This window comes from Salvelinus alpinus, chromosome 18 (genome assembly GCF_045679555.1).
Source record: "Salvelinus alpinus chromosome 18, SLU_Salpinus.1, whole genome shotgun sequence".
Taxonomy (NCBI): domain Eukaryota; kingdom Metazoa; phylum Chordata; class Actinopteri; order Salmoniformes; family Salmonidae; genus Salvelinus; species Salvelinus alpinus.
The window spans coordinates 15357023-15384820 of NC_092103.1; the positions used below are offsets into that span (position 1 = coordinate 15357023).

General features: G+C 44.2%; 1 protein-coding gene and 1 pseudogene across 2 annotated transcripts in view; both read left to right on the forward strand.

The window, feature by feature from the left end:
* Positions 1-5493: 5493 nt before the first annotated feature.
* LOC139544638 (piggyBac transposable element-derived protein 4-like) lies at positions 5494-10025 on the forward strand (annotated as a pseudogene).
* Positions 10026-12227: 2202 nt separating this feature from the next.
* Positions 12228-27798, forward strand: part of LOC139544485 (autism susceptibility gene 2 protein homolog) — a 43294-nt gene continuing 27723 nt past the window's right edge. For both annotated transcript variants that reach the window (XM_071351627.1, XM_071351628.1), the window contains exons 1-5: positions 12228-13385; positions 24805-25020; positions 26792-26884; positions 27017-27043; positions 27746-27775. In XM_071351627.1, coding sequence (XP_071207728.1) covers positions 13035-13385; positions 24805-25020; positions 26792-26884; positions 27017-27043; positions 27746-27775 — 717 coding nt within the window. In that variant the 5' untranslated portion in view covers positions 12228-13034. The remainder of the gene's footprint in view (positions 13386-24804; positions 25021-26791; positions 26885-27016; positions 27044-27745; positions 27776-27798) is intronic.

Sequence of the window (27798 nt, forward strand, 5' to 3'; positions counted from 1 at the left end):
CCTTGTGATCTAAACCTATTTCCCTTATTGATTAAGCAAGGTAACATGACTGGGCCTACTTCCATTATCAAGAAACTAAGCCACCAAGGTCAAACAAGGATGTTTGGTGTGCTTTCTAGGAAACACCATGAAAAAAGCCAGGAAGGTACACAATGTCATTCTGTGGAGTTTTGCTGATGTGGTTTTTCGCTGTACAGTTATTTCCCAGGGCACCCCACATAAAGCAGGCGGGTGCTGAATGTGCGTTGCTATAATTACACAATCCACCCCAGAGGCCCAAACTGTTCCTCAGGGCAACGGTCAACAGTCTAGACGGGGGGGGGGGGGGGGGGGGGGGGGGGGGTTGTGGGGCCTCAAATCATATGGAATAAATAAAGCTTGTCCCAGAACATCCAATGATAATAAACACCTATGGAGAGAGAATAAATATCCCCACCCACACATAATCATTATCACATGATGTGTACAATTGCATAATTCCTTGAATAATAAAATACATATCATCAAGACCTAAATGATATTGCAGTAATAAAGGACTGAAGCCAGCTGTTAAATAATGCTACAGTAGCATAATGCATTGAAGAAGCTGCACCATAATCTAAAAAAAGTCAAGAATAAAGACATGCATGTTTTCCAGGGCCCAATACTTGCAATACTTCTATTTACTTGGTCAAAGTGATCCAATAACTGTCATGGTCTGAGCACATTCATTTAATCTTTTCAATCTGATATGTGGATCTGCCAAATCCCTTATTTGCATCTAACAACATTAGCAAAACTGTTATTTGCTTGGTGAAATTGATTATGCAGACAAACCAAATCATCCATAGAGAATATTAATGTACAGCTTTACATCCATCAGCATAAACCTGACTTCATAAGATGTTTTATATTCTGGGTGAAAAGTGCTGAGGGCAGGTTAATGTTTCTAACAAAAGTTGATTTGTGACCAAAACCAGTATTTATTTTCAGCAAAGTGACAGGAATGAAAATGTCTGCACAGAACAGAAATGCCAACTGATAATATTGTCTTACTTGATCATGCGTTAAAGGGCACAGGACAATAGGTCAAATCAGGGATCATCAACTAGGTTCAGCCGTAATTACAAAGGATTTGTAGACTGCAAATTAACCACAACAATATATTATTTTTGACTAAAACATAATCATTTCAAACCTTGCTTGCATTTGTATACGATCGCATATATCTCTCTATTACACATGGGATACTTTGGAACAGATTTGGTGTTTTTACAGTCTTTTATGTCTAACAATAAAAAAGTGTTTCCCGCCAGTTGGGGTACCCTTGGCTAAAGCCACTTATCTTCCATTAAACTTGTTATTGTTTGAAAAACCCACTGAGCTTTAGCCACATGAAGTGTTTGTTAAGATATATTTGACATTGGCAAAAGCCAGCCTGTCTGCACATTTTAAAGTTGGTTTTGCTTTTCTACCTTAAACCATTTGAGAGCAACAGCCCGGCCCTTCCATCTAGTAGCTATTCTGTAAACCAACACTACACATCATTGCTGAAGAATACCACATTGAAATCCACAACAACACCCAGAATATATCGCTTAAAAAGATACAGCAGAGGTGGCCTTGGGGATGACTGCCGGATTCTCTCTCTCGCTCTATCTAATTGGCCTTCCCAGTGAATCAATCCAAACACATTTCCCAGGCAATCCTGCCTCTGTATTAGCAACTGTCTAAAGCCATCTCATCCAACTGAGAGCCTGGGGCTGCCTCGGTGTCAGACACCCTCTCTTAGCCAGATTAACCTCACAACTTCATGAGCGCCATCAGGCTCCAGCTGCTTTGGTCACTGCTTCAGGAAACGGATTATACAGCACATCACAAGCAGAAGAAAGTTGGTGAGAATAACAATAATAGAGATCCTTGCCTCATTGCAATATGTAGTCTACCTAACATGTTTCAATGGCATTTGTTTCTTTGAAATCTGAGATGGAGGGGAGAGACAAGACACCATAGAGATCCTACTAAATTACTGTTCTAATTTCTAATTCTATGCAAGACACAGACAAGCTGCAGTTCTATCTTGTTGTCCTTGATCAGAGTTTTGTAATTTTGTATTGTCAGTTTGCTTAGCTATTATGTCTTCCATACGGTGACATTGAAAAGATTCAATATCATCGTTAGCTAAAGATGACAAAATTATTTTAATGAGGTATTAATGAGGTATCTGTCAGGTATTTCTGTTAGATGATGTGCAATGTGCACACAGAGAAATATTTTTACAGGTGAATGTGGAAGCTGTGGATAAACCATTCATTCCATAGTAAAAGGTACAATGTAAATGTTGGAGAACTGGATCCAACAGCACAATGAGTGACCTGGGATCCTAGAGATAGATAGAGGACTCATCTTTATATGTGTGCCATTATAGGATATGTGACAGCATGGGTAGAGCCATTGAGGCTACAACCTATAGGAATACCCACCCAGTTGACAACTTTGACTACTTTAAAATGGGGGAAGCATGGTGGAGGCCCTCAATGGCGCTGCCCATGCTAAAATAACTATTTGTCAACTAGAGGCCTCTATCATTCTCTGTGCTTGAATAGACCTGTGCTGCCCTCTACTGACAGACATGTTTCTGATTTCTCAAGGGGTTTTCAAAGAGCCAGGCATTACACCAGCAGAGGGCAGTGTAACACAAAATGAAATGGCTATGGTGACTGCCTGGGCCCATCTAGTATTGAATAACATTGAACAATTGCACTACACAATACTGATTATTCTTGCAATTTTGCCCTGTGATCTCTCAGATCTGTGCGTGACTGAAATGACAGTGTATATTTTGTATTTTTTGTATTTTATTCAGATCCCCATTAGCTGTTGCTGAAGCAGCAGCTACTCTTCCTGGGGTCCACACAAACATGAAACATGACAAAATACAGAAGAACATCAATACACAAGAATGGCTCAAGGACTAAACAACACACATTTGAAATAAGAACAATAGAACACATTACTGACAGTTACCGACATGACTGACAGTTACCGACATGACTGACAGTTACCCACATTACTGACAGTTACCCACATTACTGCCAGTTACTCACATGACTGACAGTTACCCACATTACTGACAGTGACCCACATTACTGCCAGTTACCCACATGACTGACAGTTACCCACATTACTGACAGTTACCCACATGACTGACAGTTACCCACATGACTGACAGTTACCGGCATGACTGACAGTTACCCACATGACTGACAGTTACCGGCATGACTGACAGTTACCCACATTACTGACAGTTACCCACATTACTGACAGTTACCCACATGACTGACAGTTACCCACATGACTGACAGTTACCGGCATAACTGACAGTTACCCACATTACTGACAGTTACCCACATTACTGACAGTTACCCACATGACTGACAGTTACCTACATGACTGACAGTTACCGGCATGACTGACAGTTACCCACATTACTGACAGTTACCGGCATGACTGACAGTTACCCACATTACTGACAGTTACCGACATGACTGACAGTTACCGACATGACTGACAGTTACCCACATGACGGGCAGTTACCCACATTACTGACAGTTACCCACATTACTGACAGTTACCCACATGACTGACAGTTACCCACATGACTGACAGTTACCCACATTACTGACAGTTACCCACATGACTGACAGTTACCCACATGACTGACAGTTACCCACATTACTGACAGTTACCGACATTACTGACAGTTACCCACATGACTGACAGTTACCCACATGACTGACAGTTACCGACATGACTGACAGTTACCCACATGACTGGCAGTTACCCACATTACTGACAGTTACCCACATTACTGACAGTTACCCACATGACTGACAGTTACCCACATGACTGACAGTTACCCACATGACTGACAGTTACCCACATGACTGACAGTTACCGACATGACTGACAGTTACCCACAACTGACAGTTACCGACATGACTGACAGTTACCGACATGACTGACAGTTACCCACAACTGACAGTTACCCACATGACTGACAGTTACCCACGACTGACAGTTACCCACATTACTGACAGTTACCCACGACTGACAGTTACCCACATGACTGACAGTTACCCACATGACTGACAGTTACCCACATGACTGACAGTTACCCACGACTGACAGTTACCCACATTACTGACAGTTACCCACATGACTGACAGTTACCCACATGACTGACAGTTACCCACATGACTGACAGTTACTGACATGACTGACAGTTACACACAACTGACAGTTACCCACATGACTGACAGTTACCCACATGACTGACAGTTACCCACAACTGACAGTTACCCACATTACTGACAGTTACCGACATGACTGACAGTTACCCACAACTGACAGTTACCCACATGACTGACAGTTACCCACAACTGACAGTTACCCACATTACTGACAGTTACCCACATTACTGACAGTTAAACAAGGGTACCTTGGGTACTTGTTACAGCTGTTGATGTCGTTGATAACAATCTGCAATTTTTTTTCATGTCATTACGTTAAGATAAAAGGAGGGGGAATCATAGCTATAATTCAATAAACGTCACGAGTTGATTTAAAACCTATGTTTAACCCTTTATTATGGAGGGTGTCTTGATGGATTTGTCCAAAATCGTGTGACACAAACATTACTTTTCTGTACTTGCATTTATGGCAGTGTAAGTTGTCGTTATATATATTAAGCATTAAACAGTTTAATTAGACATTGAACTTGAACCTTGTAAGAATCCTGGATCTAGCTGTCGGACAGTTTTTGTATAGAGATCTCAAAAATGCAGTGTATTTATGTAACATTTGTGTCTTCTTCTGTCACTGGGTGAAAACAGTTTTCATGGGCATACAAATCCCAACTTATGTATGTATTCCGAAATGTAATGCTTCTAACCGAAAGAGTCACTTTACCTTGATACTGAAAACCTAAATCGATACTGACATTAACGTGTTTTTTCAATAATTATGCATAATACTTGTTGGATGCACATTTGGTGTCCAGCTGATTAGTTACACCTTGATATTTTCACACATCATCTGATCCAGGAAGGAATTTTCCAAATGACGGTCAAGTGACAAACAACTGTGGCGATAGAGCATGCCATGCAACAACAGCCCAAGTGCTGGAAAAAAGGTGTTCAAGAGGAATGTCCACAATATTTTGGTGTCTCATTCCTTACGCCGGTGAAGACAGCTGTGACTGGATCCACAGTGGATATAATGTTGATCATCTGTTGTTGTCTGCTTGATTTACAGCAGGGTCTCCTTAGATTTAACAGACAAAGCATCAAGTTAATAAGTTCCTTTTTTCATGTTTTTTGTCTCGAATTGGACACTGAGTCTACTGTGCTCAACTGTTAGGATAGACTATTGTGCAACATCCAACGCTATTCCTATTAATTATTATGGATATAATGACAACAAATTACATAACGTAGTGGGCTTATTCACAATATGATCAGGTAATGAAATAACATGACAAATATATTTTTATTCCCATGTTACTGTTACGCGGAGTGGAACCCAAGAGCAGACTCTGACGAGGAGACTGGGATGAAGTAACCAAGGTATTTATTGAAACACAGGGGGGAGATGGAGTGCAGGTCAGGGGAAGCTCGGGCGGGTTGCTTCAAACCAGGTGCGGAGGCTGAGGCTGAGGCTGGAGCGAGAGGGGGTGAGACAGAGTAAGCAGGTCCGGAGGGGAATCCAAGGGAGTAGTAGAGTGGGGAATCCAGGACAGAGTAGCAGGAATACGATACGTGGGACTGGAGACAGGGACCAGAGTCAGAGCGGGCAGAACTGTAGCAGAGAGGAATACAGCGACAGGCAAGGAAAACAGAGACAACAGGATAACAGGATTTGAATAGTAACAAACGGCTAGAAACGTAGACTGACTGAGCAGAGATTACGATATGGCAGCGTGGAAGTGGCAGGGCTGAGTATTTGTAGAGGTCTTGATTATGGAACATGTTGCAGCTGGTAGGGATCTGCTCTGACTCCAGCACACCTGTCTCCACCCACACAATCACACACACACAGAGAGAGAGAGAGGGAGAGGGAGAGAGTACTGGTGGGGTGGTGGCAGGTCAAGGAGATACAGGATGAGCAGTAGAGGGCGTTGCAGGAGCAGATGTAACAGTTACACATGCAATTTTAAACAATATAAGGGACTTGAAGTAGCCTACTTGAACTTGAATTTGGAGCTCAGAAATGCAAGTACTGGAATAGGCCTACCTTGAAAATCATTCTTGATTTGGTGCTTGAAAAGTTATTGTTATTATTGTAGCCAATTTATACGTTCTCCTGCTCTCTTATAATTATCAGTGATTTCATTTTTGATCAGTTTTGATCAGAGGCCACTTTTGTTTGTTTCCCACCGCTTCAATTTAAGGGACTGTGGTGTTAAAAATACTGAGCATCTCTTTAGCACAGACAGACCTCTGCTCATCTTTACAATAATCAAATGAATATGCCTTGACCATAACAGTTTACAGTCTAAGGTGACACCAACAAGTTTAGTCTCCTCAACTTGCTCAACAGGCACATCATTCATTACCAGATTTTTTTTTTTTTTTTTTTTTTTTTTTTTTAATTTTATCCCCTTTTCTCCCCAATTTTTCGTGGTATCCAATCGCTAGTAATTACTATCTTGTCTCATCGCTACAACTCCCGTACGGGCTCGGGAGAGACGAAGGTCGAAAGTCATGCGTCCTCCGAAGCACAACCCAACCTAGCCGCACTGCTTCTTAACACAGCGCGCCTCCAACCCGGAAGCCAGCCGCACCAATGTGTCGGAGGAAACACCGTGCACCCGCCCCCTCGGTTAGCGCGCACTGCGCCCGGCCCGCCACAGGAGTCGCTGGAGCGCGATGAGACAAGGATATCCCTACCGGCCAAACCCTCCCTAACCCGGACGACGCTAAGCCAATTGTGCGTCGCCCCACGGACCTCCCGGTCGCGGCCGGCTGCGACAGAGCCTGGGCGCGAACCCAGACTCTGGTGGCGCAGCATAGCACTGCGATGCAGTGCTCTAGACCACTGCGCCACCCGGGAGGCTCATTACCAGATTTAGCTGAGGTCTAGAACTTAGCGAATGATTAGTACCAAATGCAACGCTTTAAGTTTTAGATATGTTCAGGACCAGTTTATTACTGGACACCCATTCCAACACTGTGATAACTACCACAAATGTTCCTGTTTCTAACAAAAGATGGTTTCAGTTCTGTCCCTCCTCTGTTCTGTGTTTCATATAATTTCACTGCAACTCATCACTCAGATTTAATTGCAAAGTAAACCATTGCACTCATAACAAAGGTTAATCTGAAGTGTGCTTTTAGACTCAATGCTTTGGCATCTGGGAATGGCAACAAGAAAAGCAGACACAGTCATAACCTTACCTTAACCCTCCCGTGGTCCTCGGGTCAGGGTGACCCAGGTCCTGTGTGTGGAGGGCTCCCCGCTCTGTGCTCTGTGCTCGGTGGGTCAGAGCGACCCAGGCCCTGTGTTTCCAGGGCTCCCGCTCTGTGCTCTGTGCTCGTGGGTCAGAGCGACCCTGCCAGCCACTGGCGAGGCGTATGTCGTTGAGTGTAGAGAGTCTGCGAGTTTGGCGAGGTTGCGCGTGTGTCTCCCCGCTCTGTGCTCTGTGCTCGTGGGTCAGAGCGACCCAGGCCCTGTGTTTCCAGGGCTCCCGCTCTGTGCTCGTGGGTCAGAGCGACCCAGCCAGCCACTACACAGGTCCAGACATGCTTCGCTGTGTGCTAGAGAGCAGCCAAGTGTTATTGTGGCTCGGGTGGGGTGGATCAACTGCACACGGCTACACACACGCGCGCAAGCGAGCCTCGTGCATTTTCAGGTCTTGGTGTCCCGCGTAAGAGGCCGGCAGTAGAGAGGATACTAATATTGTCAGCGGCACACACACACACACACACACATACACAAACACACACACAAAGTGACCGGCGCCCCACCCGTGCCAAGTGCGCTCTTCCCCGCCGCTCAGTGGACCCGATCAGAGGAGCCGAGCGGCCATGGCCGTGCGTTTCATGGCCGCGCAGGTTCTAGAACAGATCTTGTCCAGCGTGGATGGAGAAGACAACTCAGATTCCGAGGAGGAGGAGGAAGAGGTTTTGGAAGACGAAGATGGGGAGGAATACAACCCAGAGCGCCGCGAGGTCGACGAGGCTTCTCCTCCCTCTTCTGAGGAAGAGCCCGAGGAAGCCCCCGAGGACGAGCGCGAGGACCAATGCGAGGAAGAGATCTCCTCGGCTCCGGACCAAAGGGAGACGCCGTTGCTGTCGAAAAACGGCAAAATTGAATGGTCCCCCGTGGCCTACGGCCGCCTCCGCCGATCTGCCACGCCGGGCCGGACGAGACTCCGGGCCCCACGGCCTACGCCGCAACCCAGGCGCGCGACATCGCGTCCGCCTTCCACCTGTTTGTCACACTGGCGATAGAAAGGATAATTGTGGAAATGACGAACCTGCACGGGGCCAGAAAATACGGTGACGGCTGGCGACCCATGGACGCCATGGACCTGCGCGCCTACGTAGGGCTGCTGATCCTAGTGGGCGTCTACAGGTCCGCTATGTCGCTCAAGGTCTTTCACAGGTACTCGGGGCTGCTGCGATTCGACGACCGCCAGTCGAGACCCGCAAGACTCGCCACGGACAAACTCGCAGCCATCAGAGAGGGCTGGGACCTGTGGGAGGCGCGGCTGCCGGCCCTCTACAACCCGGGGCCTGACGTGACGGTGGACGAGCAACTGGTCCCGTTCAGAGGTACTGTGCGTGCGTGCGTGCGTGCGTGCGTGTGTGTCTACGTGCGTCTACGTGCGTGTGTGTCTATAGAGACGTACTGTGGCAGCGGCTGTGGCAGCAGTAGCAGCGTGTGTAACACAAAAGGCCGTTGGCCCCAATGAGACAGTAACGAGGCTAATCTCTTCTCCCCTTTCCAAAAGGCCGCTGTCCTTTCCGTCAGTACATCCCCAGCAAGCCGGCGAAATACGGCATCAAGTCGTGGGTGGCCTGCGACGCCAAGTCCAGCTACGCTTGGAAGATGCAAGTGTACACCGGCAAGGCGGCCAGCGGAGACCCCGAGAAGAACCAGGGGATGCACGTCGTCCTCGACCTGACACCGGGACTGAGCGGTCGCAACATCACCTGTGACAACTTCTTCACCTCCTACGAACTGGGCCAGCGGCTCCTCGAGAGGAACCTCACCATGGTGGGCACGGTGAGAAAGAACAAGGCCGAGCTCCCGCCCGCGCTGCTCGAGTCCAAGGGCAGACAGGTCCTGTCCTCCAGGTTTGCCTTCACACCCACCGCCACTCTAGTGTCCTACCTGGCAAAGAAAAACAAGAACGTGCTACTTTTGAGCATGCTGCACACAGAGGACGACATTAGCGATCGCCGCGACAGGAAGCCGGCCCTCATCCTAGACTACAACTGCAACAAGGGCGGCGTGGACAACCTAGACAAGGTGGTCGGCATGTACAGCTGCAGACGGATGACTGCCCGCTGGCTCCTGGTCGTCTTCCACAACATCCTCGACGTGTCCTCCTACAACGCCTTTGTCATATGGCGAGAGATCAAGCCTGACTGGATGCCTCGCAAGCGGAACAAGCGCAGGGTGTTCCTGGAGCAGCTGGGAAAGGCACTTGTGAAGCCGCTGTTCCAAAGAAGGCAGCATCTCCCCCGCACCGAAGCGGCGTCAGCACTTGTCAAAGTCCTACAGAGTGCTACGGCGGCGGCTCGTGATCCACAGCGCGAGGAGCCCGCCGCTGCCCCGGCCACTGCCCCGCTCGCTGCCCCGGCCACCGGGGCAAGTAAGAGGAAGAGGTGTCAGCTCTGCCCACCCAAGAAGGACTCCAAGACACACACGGTGTGCTGCAGGTGTAAGAAATACATCTGCAAAGGCTGTTCACACGCATACTGTCACACTTGCGCACATTGGGCCTTTAGCCAGGACGGGACAGGGTGACCCGGAGGACGCGGGGACTAGACACAATACGAGGACGACGGGAGGGATAAGTCAAGATGTATATTTTGTCTGTCAGCTAGCATCACCATTGCAGCCAATGTAATAGGAGAGAAATGGGAGCACAATGAAGCAAATTGACATTAATGAGTATTGAATGTTTCAGAGCATACATGTCCCATTTGTAAATGCTCCCCAGCAGCCTAGTGGAGCAATTCTGTACAAATTCAACTTACAGGACCTTTCTAAATGGAGCACTTAATTAGGGTAAACCCACAGTCTGTCAGTGCACCTCTAGAGACCTGAAACACATGGGGAATGTAGTAACTATTGCAGCACAGCTCTCACTATACAAGGATAGCAAATCAAAGAAGTTTAAAATCAACAGAGTTTGGAGACCGTTAAATGATAATAGAGCAAAATGTAGAACTGCAGTGATAAAGCCGTTATCAGATCATCTTTGTTCAGAAACCCAGAGGACAACAGAGAGGATGATATGAGCATCTTCATGCTTCATGCATATTTTAACATTCCGCTAAGATTCTTCTGGAAGAGACTCAAACCATGGGCAGGCTCAATAAAGGCTGAATGTTACTGGTAATGGCAACCTGTGCATTAAGGAAGCTTTTCTACTATTTCCTGTTCCTGAGGCAATTGTAGCAGGACACTTTGAGCACTAACGTGAATCAATGTAGGTCCTACAGCTATGGAGGTTTATTTGTTTTCTCGGCACAGGAATGCCGATGCCGAGCATGCTTGTGCATCAGGATTAGACCTACAACTTTTGAATCATTTTCTGGCCTAGGCTGCACCGGACCCTCCTTCCCGACAGCTAAAGGTCCCAAAGCTACTGTGCATGTGCCCGATTCCCTACTTTACGCACAGTCTTCGCTCTGCTTGTTCGGCTGCACAGAGAACAGGATAGGCCTACACTGGCGAATGCTGCTAGTTTAATAAAGTTAGATCAGAGCTGAATCATTGTCTGCAAGATCACATGATGATCTACATTATGTACACATTTCTGTGGCCTCCCTTCACATTTATCACTGACAGTTTTACTGGTGAACGTCCATGCAGTGTCTGCATGACAACCATTTCAGTTTTCAGTTTTCAGCTGTGCTAACATAATTGCAAAAGGGTTTTGTAATGATCAATTAGCCTTTTAAAATGCTAAACTTGGATTAGCTAACACAGCGTGCCATTGGAACACAGGAGTGATGGTTGCTGATAATGGGCCTCTGTACGCCTATGTAGATATTCCATTAACAATCAGCCGTTTCCAGCTACAATAGTCATTTACAACATTAACAATGTCTACACTGTATTTCTGATCAATTTGATGTTATTTTAAAGGACAAAAATGAGCTTTTCTTTCAAAAACAAGGACATTTCTAAGTGGCCCCAAACTTTTGAGCGGTAGTGTACCTGTGTTTTGTTTCAATCAAAGCCCATATTTTGCCTTGTGCCGGCGCACTGTTGAGTTTTGGCCACATAAGAGAGAAAGATGTGACCATTCGCACAATCATCCTAGAATCTCATAAGAAATTAGGTGGTGTTTTTTGTATTACAGTAACGTCATACTATGCTATTTTATTCAGTTCTGTTATGTAGAATACTATCATTATGTGATCTTGCAGACATTGCCTCGGCTTTGATCTAACCATATAACGAGAGCCATTTGCCAGAGTAGCCGAACGAGTAGAGCAGAGAATGTTGGGAAGAAGGGTCCGGAAAAGTCAGATCTGTGGCCACTCCGATTAATTTAACACTGCCTTAGTGTAACACAAATATATCCAAAACACATCTTAGGCAACATTTTCCCATTAGTAATAGGTTATTATGCAAAAGAGAGAATCCATGTAGAAAAACTATTTTGCTTGTATTTATGCATGACTAATGGTGAAATAAATTAATCACATTCCCTCAAAACCCTTTATTTCACCATCACTACCTCTTTTTTGTTGTTGTTTGTTTAAAGTATCAATAAGATCTGCCTATTCTCAGCCCAGGCTACTCAGTGTTGTAATAAACTCCAAACCTATAATAATGCAGTATAAAGAACAGAACTAAAACCAACCTTTTCAAGCAGTACATAGGGTCATGAAAGGGTACATCTTTCACCTCCTCTCCTCAGCGTTAAATCGCTGATCGTTTCAGGCACTTCCGTGCAGAAGTGGCGGAAATACGTCAGTTGTTCACGGTACTGGGATTTACTGTACAACCGAAAATGCAATGTAGGGCGAAGTGGGGAAGTGGGCTTTAAATCTAACGTGTTTTTTTTTTTTTTTTTTTACACCATTTACCCAACGTTTTACTCAAGATCAACCGACCATTCAAACCAACCAAGGAAAGAAGAATTCGAGGCTGGATTTATTTAGAAACAATACCGACTCAGGAAAGGCGAATCGTTTTCTGGCTGGGGTTTGCTTACTTTGGTGTGAAGATTGACAAGCTTTGATCAAATAACCTGAGAATGGATGATTCTACAAATCACGGAATTAATTGAGTTGAGTGGATTATTCATGTGTCTCGCTTTTGCATATCTAAGGCCAGAGTAACAATCAATCAATCAATCGGCCAAACACCATCAAAGAGAAGTGTTGTTTAGGCTATTTTACTTAAATAAACGGATTCCCTCTAGCCAAGCACAATCGTTCATGACTATAGATTTTGCCGGGCGGTGATGGAAGAAGAACAGTCCGACATGATACCACGTTGTAGCTTCGTCTGACAGCTCGCTCTGTCGCAGCCAGACAACAATTGCAAGCAAAAAAAAGTTTCAAAGCAAGTTAATATTATTGTTAGAGTTACAATTTAGAATTCTCCCACTCTCTAGGCGCAACAAAGTAACAATCTGCTGTTGTGGTGGTCCAATTAGACAGGCAGCCACGGTTCGCATTCAAGTCGAAACCAACCTTCGAAAATGTTCTTGTCTGTTATTGTTGGATGGAGGATTTTCTCAGATCGTTTATTTAATTTGTAAAACAAAGCAAGTGCTGTTCTGCACACTTATACTTAACATGGACAAAGAACGAATTTCGCTCTGTCGTGTGGCGATCGCTTCGACTCTGAGTTCTAAAATGGACGGGAAAATAAAGCGCAGCCGGAGGTCAAGATCTCAACGAGACCGCGTGCGAAGAAGGGATGCGATTGACAGGAATGACCAAAACCGGAGTCCATCATCTGGCTCCGACCTAGGGCAAAGCCCGGTCGGGAATAAGGCCCTGTGTAATTATGGAAAAATTACCAACTTGCGTTATGTCCGGACCCCGCGTCCCTCTCGGAAAAAGAGACGAGGGTCAGTGTCACAGGAGGAGGACATTATTGATGGATTTGCCATAGCCAGCTTTCTCAGTCTGGAATCTTTAGAGGTAAGAACGTTGGCCTATGTTGTTGTTGTTTTTGACACACGTTTGTATGTTTGGACATGATACACATAAATCGATTACATCTTCCTGCGTGGCCAACATCGCTCAATATCTCTGCCAGGGTCATGTGCAGTTGACGCAGTTATCTCCATTGTGAGTTTATTAGCACATTTAGTGTAAAAGTTATATAACAGCCTATACACTGTTACATAAAATGGTTATCTACACTGTAATTACGCTGTCCCTGCCTTGTAACAAGGTTTTCAGGACCCAGGATATTGCTGTAAACACATTGGTTGGTTTGCAGGGCCAATATGCCAAGAGGCTGATGGCTGAAGATATGCTGTTAGGTTACTATTGATTTATCCCAACAACAACCATTATGATGCTTTGAGGTGTCACTCAGTCCATGTGTTTCTATAGATCAGACTTACTTTCATTTCAGAATGTGTTTCTGGAATACAGATTATTATTGATGCACTACTGCACACTGGCTGGTTTGGTCAATGTCATGATAATTCCTGGGGTTTGGCAGAGAGAACTGGTAGATGTCACACATTTTGAATATGTTCTGATTTGCTGATGGTCCAAAAATGGAAAATCAAAAGTTATAAACTGTAGGCCTAGGCTTGACCCATTTTATAGTAAGCTCCTCTCTTGCTCTTAAATGCTTCCAGGTGCAGGGTTCATCAGCTGGAGTATTAGTGTATGTGATTTTTCCACCTGCCGGCTCGGGGATTCAAACCAGCGACCTTTCGGGTTACTGACCCACCGCTCTTAACCCGGGAGGCCACCACAGGGACATGTGTCGAAAGAGATACAAAATAGACAATAATAAAGGCATTGGAGACTTCTATGTGCCTGAAATGCTGGAAGAGGACATTTTTCTCTCAATGCTTCCCGCCAGATGGTGACTAACAGTAAACTTGATGAATGGTATCTAAGTGACACTGTGTGAAAGACAACCCGGCAGTAAAAAGCCAGAGCTGACTCAGTGATTGGTGCATATGGCCCTGACAGAATACTCATCATCATTCTGATTCATTCTCTGTCTAGGAAGAGAAACTTATTGTTATACCAAATGTCAGGGGTGAAAAACAAGACAGGACTCAACACGACCTTCTGTCATCGATAATGATGGGCGTTATCTATTCCTGTCAAACCTTGCTTCTCAGAGGTGTAACTCATGGAATTGCTTTGCTATATGACTACACATGATGTACAGGCTAACTGTACATGAATCACTGTAGAAACAGCTGCTTCATACAGCTGTTGCATATTGTCAACATGATTTCCACAATATTCTGGATGAGGATGACTGTAGACTGATGATGGCTCCAGCTCAAAATGACCCTGGCCTGGATTTTAATACGAGGCCTGTATAGTTGTATAATGATTGTTGTAGTGAGTGCTGTAACCTAGACAGTGTAACTCACCAGGGTGTGACTCTGGGATCTGCTTGCCCACTGTATGTTTGTTTACACAGGGTTAGTTTCATTAGCTCTGTAACCAGCTAGTCTGGCTTTGGCACTAGTCTAGATGTGGATGATTGGGTGACGCCTGCAGCAGCTCTACCCTTTAAACGGTGAAACGCTTCTCTGTTATACGGTCTGTACTCTTCTCTAGCTCTGCTCTGGCAGCAGGGAGAATCTCTCCCTGCTCCCCCTCTTTTATGATGACTGAGCTCCTAGGATTTCACCAGATAGAATTTCATTAATACAAAATCTAGGATTAGTCATTTGTAAAGCGAGCTGTCAGACTGTTACAAGTGTTTAATATCCTACTGCAGTAGGGCCCCCAAGCAGACATTTCAGCACCCTATTTGCAGAAATAAAGTGATATGTTTGATGTATTTTTGGAGTCCGTCCACCCGGTCAGGTGTGTACTGTACTGTACACCCCAGAGGTGATGCCATGTAAGTAACTGTTTAATAAACACTACCAGTGTGTCAAAAGCTAAATGTTAATTTAATAGGCTGCAGCACGTGAGAAACACTGTGGAGAGCATTCTAAGGACACTGCTCTCGGTTTATTTCTGTGATGCTATAATCAAGATTATTTCTGTGGTGGAACTTGTACAGGTAGTGGTACAGTGGTCTTATTTTATCAAGAAGCATATCATTGAAATATTCCAGCTATTGATTGGTAAATCTTTCTAGCGGTTCTTTATTACAGCCAAGGCCCTGCTGCATAGTTAACGTGCACCAGCCTGCCGGACCTCTGGCCCATCTGTCCAGCTGAGAGCTCTCCAGGCAGTCAAGAGGGGGCTGCTGCGCCACAGCTCCGTGTCTCTTTGGGGTGTTTGTCTGCCTGTTCGGATGACGCTCTTTACAAACTCCTTGTGTGGACAAGATTGAGGAAGTGCTTGGCTTTCAGGGGACCTGCAAGGGTTTTTAAACAAGCAGGTGTCACTTGTCTGTGTATGTAAAAGTGTTCACTGACAGCTGATAATACGGTGTGCTTACAGGAAAGCCGTGCTTTTGCTTTCAACCCTTTTTTCAGTAGAATCAATCTTCTAGTTCTAGGAACACTGAAAATACCTCTCCGTGGCCTGTTCAGTTTGACTGAATGTAGTCCCACAACCAGGTTAGTGTGTTACTCCCTCAGGCACTCATTGATTTACCCTCCTCTATGTTATCTGTCCTTGCCATCCCCCCTAGTCTCCAGCTAGACTGTCATGTCCAATGATTACATTCCCCTCTCTTCAGCATTGTGGAAGCACAATGACATCCCTCAGCCAAATAATGCTGAACGTTTCATGTTTTACCCTTGTTCGTCGCAGTTCCACATAATGGACAACTTGCAGGGCTGCAGGCCGCAGTTGTAAAAGTGTGTGTGTGTGTGTCCATCTCTCCCTGGGCCCACTGCCCAGCCAGGCTGTGAGACAGGAAACAGGCTGACTCTCCCTGCCATAAACCCCCTCTGTGATTTGCTATCCTTTGTTCTGCTGCTTGTCGGCTCATGCTGTAAATAAACCATCAGTCGCCCTGAACGGCCTGGAACTGACATGGAACACCATTATGTCTGTCTGTTGCAGTGACAGACTGACAGACAGAGACAGCGAGTTTTATTTAGAAAATTAATATGTAGAATGTGCTGCTACTGCATGACCTCAATCCACTGGCTTAATAATGACTGTTGGCCCCATTTAGTGGATAGGTACTATTTAGCCCTGATAAGTAGGGCTATCTGCCGAATATGGTACAGTTCCAAATTTAGAGTTCCAGGGCGCAGTGCAACCTCTCTCTCTCTCTCTCTCTCTCTCTCTCTCTCTCTCTCTCTCTCTCTCTCTCTCTCTCTCTCTCTCTCTCTCTCTCTCTCTCTCTCTCTCTCTCTCTCTCTCTCTCTCTCTCTCTCTCTCTCTCTCTCTCTCTCTCTCTCTCTCTCTCTCTCTCTCTCTCTCTCTCTCTCTCTCTCTCTCTCTCTCTCTCTCTCTCTCTATATATATATATTAATTGTCTGCCTGTGTTGGGTTTTCAGTTAGGTTAGGGTTCCACTACATTGCCACTGTGAATAGGTTCTCTGAGGAATAGTCCTCGTTAGGTACTGATGGTGTCATCTAATTGTCTCAGTACCTGGCAGAAGAGGGGAGGCATTCATCAAGCCACTATAAACAGCCGTCAAGGATAGCACAGTCATGCCCATCGAACAGCCTCAATTTGTTGGGGCACGGACTCGACAAGGTGTCGAAAGCGTTCCACAGGAATGCTGGCCCCTGTTGACTCCAATACTTCCCACAGTTGTGTCAAGTTGTCTGGATGTCCTTTGGGTGGTGGACCATTCTTGATACACACGGGAAACTGTTGAGCATGAAAAACAGTTCATGAAACAAACTGGTGCGCCTGGCACCTACTACCATACCCCGTTCAAGGCACTGAAATCTTTTGTCTTGCCCATTCACCCTCTGAATGGCACATATACACAATCCATGTCTCAATTGTTTCAAGGCTTAAAAACTCCTTCTTTAACCTGTATCCTCCCCTACATCTACACTGATTGAAGTGGATTTAACAAGTGACACCAATAAGGGATCATATCTTTCACCTGGATTCACCTGGTCAGTCTACAGTTGAAGTCGGAAGTTTACATACACTTAGGTTGGAGTCATTAAAACAAGTTTTTCAACCACTCTACACATTTCTTGTTAACAAACTATAGTTTTGGCAAGTCGGTTAGGACATCTACTTTGTGCATGACACAAGTCATTTTTCCAACAATTGTTTACAGACAGATTATTTCACTTATAATTCACTGTATCACAATTCCAGTGGGTCAGAAGTTTACATACACTAAGTTGACTGTGCCTTTAAACAGCTTGGAAAATTCCAGAAAAGGATGTCATGGCTTAAGAACCTTTAGAACCTGATAGGCTAATTGACGTCAATTGGAGGTGTACCTGTGGATGTATTTCAAGGCCTACCTTCAAACTCAGTGTCTCTTTGCTTGACATCATGGGAAAATCAAAATAAATCCGCCAAGACCTCAGAATTAAAATTGTAGACCTCCACAAGTCTGGTTCATCCTTGGGAGCAATTTCCAAATGCCTGAAGGTACCACGTTCATCTGTACAAACAATAGTACGCAAGTATAAACACCATGGGACCACGCAGCCGTCATACCACTCAGGAAGGAGATGCGTTCTGTCTCCTAGAGATGAACGTACTTTGGTGCGAAAAGTGCAAATCAATCCCAGAAGAACAGCAAAGGACCTTGTGAAGATGCTGGAGGAAACAGGTACAAAAGTATCTATATCCACAGTAAAACGAGTCGTATATCGACCTAACCGGAAAGGAGGCTCAGCAAGGAAGAAGCCACTGCTCAAAATTGCCATAAAAAAGCCAGACTACATTTTGCAACTGCACATGGGGACAAAGATCGTACTTTTTGGAGAAATGTTCTCTGGTCTGATGAAACAAAAATAGAACTGTTTGGCCATAATGACCATCGTTATGTTTGGAGGATAAAGGAGGAGGCTTGCGAGCCGAAGAACATCTTCCCAACCGTGAGGGCATGGGAGTGGCAGCATCATGTTGTGGGGGTGCTTTGCTGCAGGATGGACTGGTGCACTTGAGGGAGGAAAATTATGTGGATATATTGAAGCAACATCTCAAGACATCAGTCAGGAAGTTAACTTCTTATGGCGGGGGGGCAGTATTGAGTAGCTTGGATGAATAAGGTGCCCAGAGTAAACTGCCTGCTACTCAGGCCCAGAAGCTAAGATATGCATATTATTAGTAGATCTGGATCGAAAACACTCTGAAGTTTCTAAAACTGTTTGAATGATGTCTGTGAGTATAACAGAACTCATATGGCAGGCAAAAACCAGAGAAAATATCCAACCATGAAGTGGAAAATCTGAGGTTTGTAGGTTTTCAAGTCTTTGCCTATCCAATATACAGTGTAAAATTTGGTCCGATTGTACTTCCTAAGGCTTCCACTAGATGTCAACATTATTTAGAACCTCAGGCTTCTACTGTGAAGGGGGAGAGAATAAGAGCTGTTTGAGTCAGGTGTCTGGCAGAATGCCATGAGCTCAGTCAGGCGGCGTCCGTGAGAGTTAGCTGCGTTCCTTTTCCTTTCTAAAGACAAAGAATTGTCCGGTTGGAATATTATTGAAGATTTATGTTAAAAACTTCCTAAAGGTTGATTCCATACATCGTTTGACATGTTTCTTCGACTTTTTTGACTTTTTGTCTGGACTAAGTGCCTGCGCCTCTTGAATTTGGATTTGTGAACTAAACGCGCGAACAAAAAGGAGATATTTGGACATAAATTATGGACTTTATCGAACAAAACAAACATTTATTGTGGAACTGGGATTCCTGGGAGTGCATTTTGATGAAGATCATCAAAGGTAAGTGAATATTTATAATGCTATTTCTGACTTCTGTTAACTCCACAACATGGCGGGTATCTGTATGTCTTGTTTTGGTCTCTGAGCGTTGTACTCAGATTATTGCATGGTGTGCTTTTTCCGTAAAGCTTTTTTGAAATCTGACACAGCGGTTGCATTAAGGAGAATTATATCTTTAAAGCTTGGTCGCAAATGGGTCTTCCCAATGGACAATGACCCAAAGCATACTTCCAAAGTTGTGGCAAAATGGCTTAAGGACAACAAAGTCAAGGTATTGGAGTGGCCATCACAAAGCATTGACCTCAATCCCATAGACAATTTGTGGGCAGAACTGAAAAAGTGTGTGCGAGCAAGGAGGCCTACAAACCTGACTCAGTTACACCAGCTCTGTCAGGAGGAATGAGCCAAAATTCACCCAACTTATTGTGGGAAGCTTGTGAAGGCTACCTGAAACGTTTGACCCAAGTTAAACAATTTAAAGGCAATGCTACCAAATACTAATTGGTGTGTATGTAAACATCTGACCCACTGGGAATGTGATGAAAGAAATAAAAGCTGAAATAAATCATTCTCTCTACTATTATTCTGACATTTCACATTCTTAAAATAAAGTGGTGATCTAACTGACCTAAAACAGGGAATTTTCACTCAGATTAAATGTCAGGAATTGTGAAAAACTGAGTTTAAATGTATTTGGCTAAGGTGCATGTAAACTTCTGACTTCAACTGTATGTCATGTGTGTTTTGCACACTCAGTGTATATTGTGGGGTCATGATCTAACCTCTTACACAGTAACTTGTGATCACCACTTAAGCAATAAGGCCAGAGGGGGTGTGGTATATGGCCAGTATACCACAGCTAAGCGCTGTTCTTATGAACGACGCAACGCGGAGTGCCTCGATACAGCCCTTAGCCGTGGTATATTGGTCATATACCACAAACCCACAATGGTGCCTTATTGCTATTATAAACTGGTTACCAACGTAATTAGAGCAGTAAAAATAAATGTTTTGTCATAACCGTGGTATATGGTCTGATATTCCACGGCTGTCAACCAATCAGCATTCAGGGCTTGAACCACCCAGTTTATAATTTGAGATAAATTCCTCTCAATAATCTCGCTGTAAAAAGAGTGAGTGTAGTAATGTGGGTCTTGAGGATTGATCATGTTTGTTGTCTGTATGCTTTTGTCAGCAGATCACTTGTCAGTGTCTGTCTTTTATCTGATTCACCTGAGCTGACAGTGCAGATAATGTATTGAGTCGATGAACAGTAAGTCAGACAGGATTCTGTATGACACTGACATCGCTCTTATGCATGACAAGATCAGTCTATAAAAGCACGGAACGTCCTTGAACGGATCTGTACTGGGCAGAAGAAACAATCACTCATTGTTTCACACAGTTATGATACAATTAGTATTTTATTTTATTTAACCTTTATTTAACTAGGCAAATCAGTTAAAAACAAATTCTTATTTACAATGACGGCCTACCCCGGCCAAACCCTAACCCGGACGACGCTGGGCCAATTGTGTGCCGCCCTATGGGACTCCAATCACTGCCGGTTGTGGTACAGCCTGGAATCAAACCAGGGTCTGCAGTGACGCCTCTAGCACTGAGATGCAGTGCCTTAGACCACTGAGCCACTCTGGTTTCTCCACCTCCCTGGACTGTTACCAAGCACGTCTGATCAAAACAATCACTGCTAGCTTGGCTCTGAATAGCATCAGGCATACACATCTGTTGAGAGGCAGAGGGAGAGAAACTACTCTAACCCAAAGACCAAACAAGGTCTGAATGAGAGAGAGTGGGTGAAAATAATCTGGGGTAGATTTCCAGCTACACTGAATACAATAGGCATGTAACCTCTAAGAATGAAGACAACAGGGACTGTAGATAGTCTATATTCTGTGATATATGGACAGAATATACAGTCGTGTTTACATATGGATCTAGGTGATAATAAACTGGCTCCATTTTCCGCCCTCGTGTTTATCATTACTGTAGGTTGTGACACAAGAAAGTGACATTATGTTCTATTGCAATTTCATAATGTTTCTTTTTTGGCCACCAGTACCTCCTTTAAATATGTTTGACAGTTATGTGACAAAGTAGCCTACACATTTAGACTTGTAAGGCAAAGCCATGGCAGTGTCATAATATTTATGACTCCTCTTCAGTCCATTACTGGTGCATAAATTGCTCGGGTCCAGTAATTCAGTGGCAGGACCCGTGACCTCAGGCTGCTGGACGTGTCATGGGAAATAGAGAGTGTTATGCTGACCACACAGCTCGCGTTGCAAAATAAATTTACACATACATGTTATTAAATCATTGCACCCACACTGCTCTTGTGAGTCAACGAGCATCTGCGTAGGCAGGCGTTAAAATAGAACTTGGTTCTATTTGTGATGCTTGACACACTGCAAGTCCCGCCTCTCCCATCTCCTCATTGGTTTTTAGGAGCAAATACCCACATGGGTGATTGAAAGATGACCTGAGGTCCACACTCCTTTGCAGTTGGTGGTGGTAATGCACCTTAAAGTTGGTTGCCAACTGGCATATGAAGTCCAAAGAAGAAGAAGCCTGAAGGAGGAGAGATTACTAGAAATTAACTCAGTTTACCCGTTTATCTGTGGATTAATTGTCGGAGTAGAGGACCTTGTGCATTTCAGGTAAAATAACAACCCAATGTTTATATCCCAGGACAAATTAGCTAGCAACAGCAAGCTAGCTAGCTAAATTGCCATAAATGTTTAATGCTTTTTGACCTGTCCCCAAATTAAAATAGTTGGTTCATAGTTGGTTTTGATATTTCAACCTGTGTGTCCTGATCGCGTCTGGTGTGGGTGGACAAAATCAACATGTCTGGTCAGCATGTTAAGTGTCTAATTACCACTTAATTATGTGTCACAAGTACTGTGGGAAATGACACACAAACTCCATTTCAGCATTCAAATAAAGTGATTATGAACCTAGTGTATCTATAGCCACTCTCAGTGGTGTAAAGTACTTAAGTAAAAATACTTTAAAATACTACTTAAATAGTTTTTGGGGGTATCTGTACTTTACTATTTATTTTTTTGACAACTTTTACTTTTACTTCATCACTACATTCCTAAAGAAAATAATGTACTTTTTAGTCCATACATTTTCCCTGACACCCTTTTGAAAGCTTAGCAGGACAGGAAAATTGTCTAATTCACACACTTATCAAGAGAAGATCCCTGGTCATCCCTCCTGCCTCTGACCTGGTTAACTCATGAAACACATGCTTCATTAGTAAATGATATCTGAGCGTTAGCGCATGGCCCTGGCTATCCGTACATTAAAAAAAACAAGAAAATGGCGCCATCTTGTTTGCTTTATGTAAGGTATTTGAAAATATTTATACTTTTAATTTTGATACTTAAGTATATTTTAGCAATTACATTTACTTTTGATACTTAAGTGTATTTAAAACCAAATACTTAAAAAGTTTTACTCAAGTAGGATTTTACTGGGTGACTCTTACTCAAGTCATTTTCTATTAAGGTATCTTTACTTTTATTCAATAATGACAATTGGGTACTTTTTCCACCACTGGCCACTCTACCGATGGCATCTTTAGTCAGGGGCATTTACAGTAAACCTTGTACCAGAAGATGTTGGCCTATAGTGCCATGTGATCGAACAGTTCCTAATGACAGAAAGCGGTCTAGCTGGGGATGTATGGATAAATGGAGTGCTTGACCTATGGACAGGCTGTTACCAGTATTATCTCTGTCGTGGTCAGTAGGATAAAGACAAATCATCTGTAGACCTGTAGCTTTACACACAGTTTAGGAATCCATCATGAATCTAATACCCAGGAACGTCAAGATCTGCTGGGTCTACTCTCCTACAGTGCAGTGCTTAAATCAATGAACATAGGAAGGAACAACTGTAGGCATATATTTCACTGTAACAGATCTCTCTGGATCTCTAGAAGGAACTGTGCGCTACTGTCTTGTACGATATCTTGTCATGGGAAAATAGCTCTCTGAAATTAGCTATCTATTACTCTGATAAAGGCATGTTAGCGGATGCTATTAGCGTTATACAATTAACTGACCGACTCTCTGTTGTACCCCTGCTTGCGTTGCGTCTTTGAAATCTATGTCACATCAATAGAGTTAATGATTTACAGAGCAGTTAATGGAGGCTGAAGCAGCGCTTACTGTGCCATTGGCTGATTGGATGCAAATTGGATTTGAACAGCCTACTGTAACAAGCTGCCTTGTTTCCTTGGCCTCTTGTATCTCATGTCCTTTGTGGAATGTTTGCAGGCCAGGTTATGTTCATCTACCTGGTGAGACCTGATATGCGAGGTCTGATTGCAGAAGCTGTGGCACATGAGCTGTTAATAGCTTGATGTTCATGTCTTCTGTCCACCGAGGAGAGACCGTGTTATAACATGCATGTTACTGCCATTCACTTTTGGCTTCATGGATGGTGAGAGTGACTGGATGGAGGTACGAATGTGATAGTGGAACTTGATGAGAGCCCATCCACTGAATCATTTGTAAGCCGCTGGGCTTTACCTGGGATTTAGGGCCAATGTTCGTTCTCAAAGCCATTCTCACTGCAAACCCTAACCTGGATTTAGCTGGTTTCACCCTATTGTATTCAGTGTAGCTGGCAAAACGGATCTACTACCCAAGGTTATTTTCACCCACTCTCTCTCACTCAGCCCTTGTTTGGTTTTTGGGTTAGTTTAGTTTCTCCCCCTCTCCCCCCTGCGTCTCCACAGCTGTGTGTGCCTGATGCTATTCAGAGCCAAGCTCAGTGATTGTTTTTATCAGACATGCTTGGTAACTATCCAGGGAGGTGGAGAAACACAGTGACACATCATTTACCACACGCTAGTCTTTTAGCAGTGCCATGAATATTAATATCACTATGGCAATGGTTCTGGAGATTACACTTGTGCCATTAGGTCACTTGTTTTCATGGATAGCTGAAGCTGTAGGCAGGGGGGACGCTGAGCTGGGAATGCTCACAGTTCACACTCGTTGGCTAAGTGAGATTAGTTGTGCTTGCATTGAACAATACCCCAAAAGCCATCGGGGGAGGGGAGCATGTATTAAATTGCTCCTTTCCAAGTTCTCACAGACTTCTGTGTCTTAGATGACCTGTAACTGATTCTTGTTCATGTCCATTGCTCCACTGTGCTTGGTAGTATGTATATCAACACCACTGACAACCCACTCACAGGCCACTGGCATGGTTAGTCCAGGGGCATTTAGCTCAGACTGCCAAACGCCACAGCCTGACAATGGGTGGCAGCTGGCCGCCAATATTCTAGTCTCGCAGGCCTGCCTCATAGGATATGACCTCAATACACAACCATGCCCAGAAGCATCATGAGCTTTGGCTCTTCTTCAATTCCCTATTTCTTTATGATGGGTTTTTATTTATGTACTAGAGGTTTTGGAAGGATTTCCTTGCCGCCTTGTCATATTGACTCAGTGTAAGCATTATCATCATTCATACCGAGGTGGCTCTCCTGTGCTGTACATACTCTTTTGTGTTTGCTCTTTCGTAGGTGGCTCTGAGGAAGAGCACAAAGAGCCCGAGGTCGCAGGGGGGCAAGGAGAAGTGGGAGAGCCAGGTGCTGAAGAAACGGAAGACTGAACAGACTGCTGAGGGGGATGTGATTCCTGTGAATGGGTTCACTGACAATGGAGCTGACTTTGATCATGAGCAGGATAGAGAGAAGGAGCAAGGGAAGGTGAAAAACAGATCAAAGAAGAGCAAGCAGGTAGTCTATGGATCAATTAACCTTCATTCTTTTTTAATGACTATGCTCTCCTACAAACTAAAAACTCTCTACCTTGTAATGTGTGTGGGCATTTTGCCCAGTGAAGTAAAAGAGGTCTTACAGTTTGTTTTCGTTTTGGTTGTTTACCTAGCTAAGCAGCTATATGTTTATCTGGAGTTCTTCCTTAGCTGTTTCAAGTCATCCACTTTAAATCCCACAGTTTTCTTTTTCTAATGGTGATATGGCTTTTGTCCTGTAAAAAAAATAAAATGGCTCCATCGTGAGGTGTTAATTGTCAGCACCAGCCAGTCAATGAACTGTGTTATCAGGTTCATTTCCGAATCTTCCCATCCTGGTCTAGTAATTGCTTCACACAAGCGTGTCTGCTTTGCAGGAAGTTAGGAGAGTGCCACACAGGAAACAAGGGCCAATAAAGAGACGAGATAAGGTGCTTTGTGAAGAGCTTCCTCCTCAGCGCAGGATGTGTCTGTGTTTGTAGCAGAAAGCACACCAGGCACTCACAAACTTATGCCCACTTCCATATCAGTCCCTGACCTAGCCAATTCCCGCACCCCAATCTGTATGTGTCGACCAGATACTACTTGTTATAAGGTATCGCCTAGATGACACCTTGTGGATCTCTCTTGTTCTGAACAGTATGCAAAACAGTATGTTGGGTGGTAGCCTCCTATGCAAAACAGGACAGAGCTATTATCAGGTTTGTTTCAGTGTATTTTGTTCCTTGAATTTACTGTTTATCTTAGCACACTGTAGGTAAATGGGATCTACTCTACGAAATGGATGAAACCTACTCACACTTGATCAATCGAGCAGTTTAATTGTGTCACTGAAGCAACATCCGGAGTGCTGTAGGAAGTAGAAGGACCTCAGATAACATCCTTTCTCAGATAACATGTACTTTGCTAAAGCGCATTGACACAGGACGTTCACTGTGTCAAATTAAGTCATGAGACTAGCTGGAAGATGTTCACTGCCACTGTTAAATCCCACCTATACTATTTAAGTAAATCATTTTTACATGAACACACACACTCACTCACACTCACACACAGAAATAGACATACAGTGTTCTGGGCTTGCCTGTCAAAGCAGTGAAGTGTAGCAGCCAAATGAACACTGCAGGATGGGCTGAACATTCTGGAACGGTAGCTTTAAACCATGAAACCCCAGATCAACACCACATTATTGTACTGTTCCTGTTTAATCACTACATGCTGAGTTTTCAGTCAATATGATTTCTCTGTTTTGTCCTGAAACAACTTGTGATCTCCTGAATCAATATCTGTATAAAATCTGCATGATGCTGCATGGATCATTCAAGGTCTCCATTCCAACCCAATGTTGGTGTGTGTGTGTGTGTGTGTGCCCATTTATGCATGCACTGCATTTATCTTGCCTTTAAAGAAAAGCCAGCTCTGGCTCGGAGTTGGGCCAGGGCCAGGGCTAGGGCTAATTGCCCATCACGGTCAGTGAATGAGTCTGGACATGAACTCTGCTTATTTTAAATCGGGTTAACTGTGTCATTGAAATGGATGTCCTCACTGATGTGTAATCACTCATTCCTGTAATACACCAGTGCCCTCTGGTGGGCCAGATTCTCATCTGGGCAGAGAGGCTATGGGCTGGTAAATTCACTGTCTACCAACTCAGTGTTATGTAGATTACCCTGTACTCAAAGACATGGTGATAATTAGTTAAATTGGAAGCCTTTGAGTGTGTGATTGATCTGTCCTCTGTGTCTGTCCCTCAGGTGAAGGGGCTTCTGGGAAGGCAAGGCGGAGCTGAGGTCACCAGAACGCAGGGCACGCCTCAGAGAAGCAACTCTAAAGAACACCACAGTGGGGTATGAACAGTATTGTCTGGATAAAGGGATTTTTTTTGTGTGCCAACAACAACCTATTGACTGATTACAGAAGGCATTTATCAGAATCTGTTATAAGCCCTTGCTCATGAACATTATAATTTCTTTCCACAGAGTTCATTCTCTGGTCGGGGCTATTCGGTGAGTGACTTCAATCCTTTCTGATAGAATGAATGTCGCCTATGTTACCCATGGTACTGCTCAGAGTATGAGGACAAAACCGGGTCAGTGATTAGCTCATGCATACTGAGAAGAACAGTCTGTAACAAGATGTTCTCAGAAGCTGGAACAAAATGTCCTCAGAAGCTAACAGGCTGATATTTAGTAATGTGGCTAAACAGGTGTCATGTCAACACGGATTAGTGATTTGTATATCTGAGTGACACTTTGACAGTGAGCAGGACTTGGGGGAGGGACTGACACATGATTTATCAGGTTTCAGTAGAAATTGACCGGCTGATATAGTAGCTCACAGCTGTGTTGCTGCGTCGCCTGGCATGATGATTCCTTTAGAGCAAACTGTTCAGTACACACAGCAGTTAAACACACGTCGGTGACTTGGAACGAGGTAACAGACCTAATGCATAATAATGTCCCCTTTCTCCCGCTCGGTTTCATTCTCTCGCACACACTCTCTCTCTGACTTGATATGTAAACAGACTCTTACTTCTAGGCATAAACACATTTCTACTAATCTAACCATAATACGTTTCTCAATGGATCTCAATGTTTTTTTATATGCATTATTTATAGATACATTTATAGAGTTTCAGTTTGAGTGTTGGTGATGGATGAAGCTGTTCTCATGAATTAATGCAGCGCTTCGCATCCTTTCTCCCGCAGTGTGACAGTGAGAGTGACATCGATGACAAGGTCAGATAAACATTCTCACTTCT